An 8,089-nucleotide genomic window follows, 5' to 3' on the forward strand; every position below is an offset into this window, starting at 1 on the left:
CGCTGATGTTAGATCGCTCTTCTCATCTCACACTGAACTCTGTCTCTGTTGTAGACCAGCTGTGTGTCCAGGAGCTGATGTGGTGGTGTTAATGAAGGAGGTGATGACAAACCACTTCTCAGAACTTCCACCTGAGCGTCCGAGGACCTGTGCACTGTATCCCTCCTTCTCTTCCTTCTCTTTCTCCACAGCTGCTCAAACACTATTACTCATTTATTGGGTTGTCACACCTCCAGAAGCTGCTCATATTAACAGAGGCCATAAAGAACAATGTGATTACATGTTGACTGAACAGAGCGAGGGCAATAAAACGCAGAGGCAGAATCATATATAATCAATCACAGATGTTAATGACAAATTGGCATCTATACTTATGTTTTTTATTCTTTAAGTCATCTGTGTCAGGACAGCCTGGCTTAACCCTGTAGGTTCTGTGAATGGATATGGAAAAAAAGCTATAGATAGGTGGACAAATGTACAACAATATTGTCACTGGTGTGGTGAAACACTCCTGGTGATTGTTAGATAAGATAATTGATCATGAAGCTTCCCTCATCATCAAAGACAAAGATATCACCATCGTCCCTCACAGTGAACTCTGTACTCCTAATAAATTATGTAACCATAATAATTGCTGTTGAGGAGAAGCGTTATTGCTGACCAGCGAGGCACATGCATGGGGTGAAAGAATGTGTCGACATTGTAGGTTATATTTTCGAATTTGAAGATTTGAGTGAAAATGAAATGATGTCTATCTCTCCATAACATAAACTTTGACACAGTATGGAGACTGCAAAAGCTACATCAACAGCTAGTATGACATCTTATCACATCTACTTGTGAGGTGTATCGCTGTTTGGTAGTAAAAGTACAGATAGCTTTGTCCCGAGGGCTTTTTCTGTGCTGGTGGATTGATAACATCTAGCACCTAAATGTCCCATACTGTGTATAGTAGGAAACACAGATAGATTCTCTGTAAGCATTGTAACATTCGTAACATTGGGTTGTCTTGCTGCTTGCTGAAATTTGTTTTGTGTTCAAAGAGAAGAACTCCAAGCTTGAGCAGTGATGGATTATTTTATAGACTTAATAGGAAAGAGATGCTGCCACATTAAAGCACCCTGATCGGGGTCTAGAGAGAGATCCCATTTCCAATTTTTTATCCCTATGCCTTGTTTTGGAGTGACCCCTTGCGCCTCACAACAGAGTTGGAGGGCACAGTGATTGAGAATATCCTCCTATTAAATGGGAAGACCCTCGTATGCATCAGTCATCAACGGCGTTCACTTAAACAGATGAGGCTGGTCATTTCCAATATGGCATCTTCAGCTGGTGATTTCTCTTGTGTTACTGTGGCATTCCTGGTTTTATTTCGATTACATTTTGCCATTTATCTGATGGAGGTACAAAAGCATGGATGTTTGGATGGATGAACTTCCCCCCTATCAATCAAGATATCAAGTGAAAAAGAACATTGCTTCATTATCTGGCCACTAGCTGTGCTTTAAAGGCTAGAGGAGCGGCAACAAGTGCTGCAACTTCGCTGCTGGAGAGATTAAAAGGGGGGAAATGCAACATTGAGAGACGTCTGCAAACTAGCAGAGAATAGGACCATAATACACTGAGACAACAGAGAGTTTTTATAACCCCTCTATCCTAACAAGAATCAGGACAACTACCCCTCGACGTGAAGGCACAAAATGGAGGGCTAAGTGGTAGGGGCACCGGGTATATTGGGATCGGCCCTTGATCTACTGTCTGGATTATGTGTACTGGTGTTTTACATGATGAGCTACAACAATCAGATTTCCAAGCATCATATTGATCTAAATATCTTTTTGCATGTCATTTGTGTATATTGTGTATGTAATGTATGTGTAAGATGTTATCATATCACACTGTCTCCCTCTGCTGGACATAAGAATGAGAAGCATCACTTAAAGTTAGGATTTATTAAAAAGCAATATAAACTCTAAATGCAGTTAGCTTCTATTCACAATAAATTACAACATATGTTTACATTTACAGGTACCACGATACTAGCTTTTAACTGTTACAAAGGTTGGTTCACTTGATAAATGTAAGAGCCGTCAGTGCAGTTTAATTCTGGCTGGTACAGAAATATCCAAGGCCTTGAGGTAGATGTAACCCTGTAGATAAAGTGAAGAAGAATGCACACTTTTGAACTGGTAGTCCAAGATTATATTTCCTTTAGGGCTTTGTTATAATGACTATAAAAAATAACTGGCATCAGGCCCAAATTGCTCGCTTAATTCGTGTTCTTAGTCACTGCTCATGGATGACTTTTAGCCTCTTGTCCGTCATCAGTCTCTGAACTTTGATGTGCGCAAAGCACCTCAATAATCATCATGTTTCCGGATGTTTGAGAGGGCGACGCAGCACCACGTCCACAGGCCCAGGGGGCAGTTTTCTGATCAACGTCCATGCCTCCAGGCGTCTCATCCCCACCATGCTCACACCCTCGATCTCCAGGACCTCATCACCAGGACACACCTTGTCAACAGGACCTCCTGAAGGGAACATTCAAAAGATGGCTTTTATTTAAACAGAGAAGTCAACTCGAAGCAGCCATGATGTAAAGTTATTGGTATGTGTCTGTTTTTTAGAAATGATCTTATAATAAAAGTATATGAACTTATCTTTCTCTTTTCCACCTGTTTACAAAGAATTTAAGGACCACCATAGCCAAGACATTATGTCCTTAAAATGAATTTCTTTTCCCATTTTGTTTGGCAGTAAAATGATAGAATACATCCACGACTAGTTTGTCTGTGGCTTTTTTATGGTTTGAGCTCCGAACTAAGGAAAATCTTAATGCTGCAGCGAACAGTAATATTTTATAAAATCATGTGCTTTTTGTTTTGACATGAATGTGATCATGTGCACAAAGTGAGGTCCATAAACATGCTTTTCTGAGTAAGGCATGGAGCAGCCTCAATGGCCTGCAGGGAGCCCTGACCTTGACCCCATCCAACACCCAGTGGGATAAACTGAAACACAGACAGCAAGCAAGGCCTTATCACGCAGTGTCTGTGCTTGACCTCACTGATGCTCTTGTGTCTTGTGGCTGAATGGGAGCAAATCCCTGCAGCCAGGGACAAAAATGTTGTGGAAAGACTTCTCAAAAAATGGAGGCTGACAGAGCTGTTATGTTAATGCTCATGGGTTTCGAACGAGATGTTCCACAGTTACATATGAGAGTAAAGTTCAGGTATCACTGCAGTTTGTGAAGTAATTATGAAATTTAATCTGTAGGATTCGTGTACATGGACATGAATTTTTCAGTTTTTTTCCTGATACCCAGCATGACTTTCGACCTAATGTAATCATGCCTGCACCAAGTTTCTCTGAGTGAATGAAACACTACATTTATGAACTGTGTTTGAGTGGCAGGGAGGTGGTTGGGGAGGATGGCGGCCATACAGAGTGCAAGATTCTGACACTAGAATCAAGGGTTCTTGTCCTGTCTGTTGTTAGATTTAGGCAAAAACAGCACACCAGGAAATTTAATCTATAGGATTCACTTCAGTTAAGGTTAGGGAAAGATCGTCATTTCAGTTTATTGTTGGTGAAAAATCAGTTTGTGAAGTAGTCATGGAGGGCCCATTCACGTACACTAGACATGCGTGTGCTGGTGCAAACAGGAAGCAGACTGTATATTCTGTATCTGCCTTGTTACAGAAAATACTATGAATGAGGCAGGCAAATGTGACTGCTCTTCACAGAACCCTCCTAGATAATGCTGTTTTTGTTAAAACAGTGTGAGCAGCCACTGTTGACTCTCTTTTCCATCACTGTGGTATCAAATTCAGATAGCAAAATCTTTGTGGCTCAGATCTGGCCCCACACCGGACACGTTCATCCGGCCCAAATATCACATGGAATGATTTCACTTGACCGATGGCCAGTTTTGGTTTATGCGGTTCTCTCTTGGCTGACATCTGGCCATGCTATGGCCTGCTTATGGCTCAGCACCCGAGTGCTATCCTTCCACAATTATACCAGACCAGATAAATGTTTCTGGTACAATTTTGCTATCTGGGATATTTGATTGTGTCTCTCTAAATATTGACACTTTATCATCCATTCCATCAATGTACAAGCCTAGATACTCCAGTATCATATGACAAAACACATAGTCCGATAACACTTGCCAATGATGCAACATACTGTATACTGATAAGGCCCTGTATACTGATAAGGCCCAACTAGGAAGCAAACATGTCTGCGTCATCAATTTTTAGTGAAAAAGAAATACCCATGTGCATGGACAGCGCCTGGTTGTCTTCATACTTTTGGCCTTAAAATGTATTTTATGTGCACCTCTTTGAGTTTGTATAATATTCAAATCTCTGCATACAGATCTAAAATACTGAGCTTCAGTTCTCACCCTGGAAGATCTTCTGTACAGTGAGTGGTCTGTTCTCCTGACTGGAGCCCACACCTCCCTCCAGGCTGAAGCCCAGATCCCTGTTGTTCTTCTCCAGACGCACACAAAGAAGCTCACCTGACAGAGCAGCGAAAGCAGAAAAACACAGTTAATCACTTTCAACTGCTGCTGATTAATTAACTCAGTTATTTAAATCAAGTATGACTTCTTACCCGTCTCAGTGGCCTCAGTCTGTGTTGGTCCAGGATAATTTGTCTGAGCTCCTCCCTTACAGGCACTGCTGGTCCCTCCCCTCCTCAGGACCACCACCCCCAAATCCCGACACTTTGCTCTCCTCAGGACCCTCAGGGCCTCCCAGTGGATGTAGCCACACAGCGATGTGCCGTTGATTGACAAGACCTGGTCCCCTTCCCTTATGGAGCCTTCCTGGGCTGCGACGCCTGAGTGAAACACCTTGTGAACCTGAGAAGAAGACATCAAGAGACAAATGAAGAGACTGAGGACAACGCATTTAGATACAGTATGTTTCAGGAGAAAGCAGCTGTTTTTTTCCTCACAGTGACTGGCTTGTTCTGGTCTACGCCTCCTGCCAAGGTGAAGCCCAGTCCCACTCCCACGTCTTTATGGAGAACCACCACCTGCACATCGTCATAGTCCTGCAAAGAGAAAAGGTACAGAGAATGAGCAAGAAGTTGTAGTTACACTCTTCAGGTGATTTTTAACAATATATTTCACATTTTAAAATAGAAATGAGAGCAGGGAAGATGGGGAAGAGAGGGAGATGATTTGAATAAAGGTTCCAAAGGATGCTTTATTTTTGGCTGTATTATCACACACGCTTTCTTTAAAGAAATCTGTCTTATCCATGTGAAAGAATAACTGATGTAATTTATTCCTATTAACTCATACGTAGACACATGTTAAAGCCAATTAAAGGAGGGCCCACTGAAATGACAAGTGCAACTGCAGCCAGAGAATGATTTGTTGACAAACCACAGCAAAGCATGTAAAAAGTTCCTGTGTGTACCTGCAGGTTGTTGTCCCCCAGGCTCCTGACATCCTCCAGCAGCTTGTCGAGCTCCTCACTGGGCATCACAGACACATAGGACATGGCTGACATGTCGGAGCTCAGCGAAGCAGACCGCCGGTTCGTAGACTGCCACTCATCGCTGTCGTTCTCTGACTCATAGTCAGCTCCAGCAAAGTTACACAGGTCTGAAAGACTACAGGGAGGAAAGTGGAGAGCTCTGACTGATTGTTGGAAGGAACACTTCCATCAAACCAGAAATCTGATTCTACAAACAGCACCCACCTGACGCAGAAGCTCTTGCGATCTGACTGGCTCATGTTGCTGGTAATGGTCACCGAGGACTCTCCAGAGTCCGAATCATAGTTTGAATCCTCATCCTTCTGTGTACTCTCATCATCATCCTCATAATCATCGCCATTCCAGACCTTGATATTTGGATTCAAGCCAGCAACCCAGGCATCGAGGTCCAACACTCGCTTCTTCCTGTTTGGATTCACATCAGGAGAGATGAGGTCGGGGAGGTTGCTGTGGGATGAAGTGGCGAGGGGACGAGGTAGAGGCAAGGATTCTTGATCAGGAGTTTCCAGTTGTGCAGTAGGTGAAAGAAAGGATGAGTGGTCTGGAGTGTCTGTTGGAGTCTTGTCTTCATCACTAACAGGTGAAGAAACAATAGTAGTTTTCTGTACACCAGCAGAGGTGTCACTGGAGTTGGACGGCAGTGAGGGCGGAGATCTGTTGCTTGCCTCCTCAGGGCTTGAGACTTTGGAGAAATCTGTCTCGTCTATGTAAAAGTTTCTACGGCGCCTTTGAGCTCCTCCATCTAGTGGGATTTCTAGCGTGCTCTTGAGTCTGGAATATTTATCAAAATCTTCAGCAGAATTGTTCACATTATCTGTATCTTTTTCCTTTTTCTCAACCAAATCATTCCCTTCTTTCTCTTTCCTCGCCAATCTTAGTCCAACCTCGTCCACTGATAAAGATCTCCCAGACCCGAGCTTCTTTCCTGCTCCTGTTGCTTTCTCCTCCCCCTTCTCCTCCTCTCCCTCTTTCAATCCATCCCATTTGTCTCTCAATCCACCTATTGCTTTTGCTGACCCACTCTTTTTCACTCCATCATGCGCCCTGCTGAGCTGCATTGGCACAGAAAAGGCCCGTCTGGGCATCAGGACCTGTCCTGTAGCCAAACCCTGGGATCTCTGTGTCAGAGCCTCGAACTGATTGATCTTATTTTTCACACTGGCTGCAGAGGACATCTCCGGGACTTTCTTTCTATTGATTGTTTTCATTGTGATTTTCTGTGGGTTTGACTCGAACACATCTTCATCTGTGCTGCTACTCTTCAGTTCAGTCTCATTCTCTTTTTCCTGCTCTTTAAGCCGCCCACATCTGTCTCTGAATGTCTTATCTAATCCATTAGTCTTGCCCTTTTCCTCTGGATGGTTCAGCCTGCCTTGATTCTTACTTTCACCCTCTCTTCGCTCTCTCAATCGAGATGAATCTGATCTCCCTTCTTCTAAGAAAGTGTTAGACTGTGCAGCCCTTGCAGATCTTATCTGAGCTGCAACAGTGTACCTGCTCCTAGCTCTATCCAGAGACCTCGTGCCAGTATCCTCCAACCCGCTGCTCCCCTCTGAATACTTGCTCTGGGTCTGTCCTTGCCACTGTCCCCTCGACAAACTATCTGTGGTCTTACTTGTCCCTGGAGAAAGATAACTCTCCGAACCTGAAGTGTCTTTTTCTGTCCAGGTGAATGATCTCCTGCTTTGCTTTGGACTAAGGCCGCTTTTCTCTCCTGAGGAGTAATGCCTGGGGAAGGTTCCCCCAGATGCTTTCTCATATGACTTCTGTGTGGAAAAAAAGTCCTTGGGTTTGTTGCTATCCTCTGTTTTACAAACACCAGCTGACCCATAGAGTTTCTCTATTCGCTCCAGTATACTCTGACCTCCTTGAGGTCCTGACGCAGAGCCAGACTGGGACCTGAACCTAGAAGGGAGAGTATGACCTCTACTGGCTCTGTCCAAGATCTGACTCTCTCGAGCGTCGTTACTTGTTCTTGTGGAGTTATAGTACTCTACTGAAGACATCACCCTGCCCCTCACGCCTTCAACTCCTCTTTCATCCAAGCTTCCGATCCCTCCTCTTTTGGTTGACAACGTATAACCCTTTTTGCCCCGATCAGGGCTTCTGTCCTTTGTTGTCCAATCTAAACTCCTACTTCTACTTGACAGGTTGTTTCTCCTCGAATCTGTCCTGCCACGGCTTTCAGATGCAGGGTTAGGAGTGCCAAACTCTGTGATTGTTTTCTCTGCTGAGCCATTCTGGTTCGGCTTGGTAGACATTTTCAAGCCTGATTTTTCCTTCTCCTCACGCTGACCTTTGACACCGCTACGACTCCGACTCCTGGCTTGATAACCAGCGACTGTGTGGTCCTCCTCCTTATTGGTACCATTTGCGCCAGCGTCCGTCCTCCATCTCTCTCTGTCTCTGACTTCCTCAGTCTCCTCCTCTAAAATACCTCTGGGTTTCCTAACAGCTGACCTGCGAGTCAGATTGTAGTAGGGAGAGTGAGCTGAGCGGACAGTGAAGCGGGCTTCTGTCCTCTGCTTGTTGTACTCACTCGCCGGAGTAGGGAGCAAGGACAAGTCCAT

At 44.3% G+C, this 8,089-nt stretch overlaps 1 protein-coding gene across 1 annotated transcript; it reads right to left on the bottom strand.

Annotated features, from left to right (window-relative positions):
* Window positions 1-2,037: 2,037 nt before the first annotated feature.
* On the bottom strand, window positions 2,038-8,089 carry LOC141012439 (uncharacterized). Its single transcript, XM_073485923.1, has 7 exons — window positions 7,248-8,089; window positions 5,724-6,383; window positions 5,439-5,634; window positions 4,969-5,067; window positions 4,624-4,873; window positions 4,412-4,528; window positions 2,038-2,531 (listed from the first exon to the last, which is right to left on the bottom strand). The coding sequence occupies exons 1-7, from the start codon at window positions 8,087-8,089 to the stop codon at window positions 2,368-2,370; spliced, it is 2,328 nt and encodes a 775-aa protein (XP_073342024.1). The 3' UTR covers window positions 2,038-2,367.

This window comes from Pagrus major, chromosome 17 (assembly GCF_040436345.1).
Source record: "Pagrus major chromosome 17, Pma_NU_1.0".
In the NCBI taxonomy this organism is placed as follows: Eukaryota; Metazoa; Chordata; class Actinopteri; order Spariformes; family Sparidae; genus Pagrus; species Pagrus major.

Bases quoted from the DNA above. Each gene is read 5' to 3' on its own strand.
- LOC141012439 (XM_073485923.1), bottom strand. From the start codon at position 8,089: ATGGACTTGTCCTTGCTCCCTACTCCGGCGAGTGAGTACAACAAGCAG. The intron at 5,635-5,723 runs GTGGGTGCTGTT...TCCTCCCTGTAG, and splicing joins CGCAAGAGCTTCTGCGTCAG to TCTTTCAGACCTGTGTAACT. The intron at 4,874-4,968 runs GTGAGGAAAAAA...TCTTCTTCTCAG, and splicing joins ACCAGAACAAGCCAGTCACT to GTTCACAAGGTGTTTCACTC.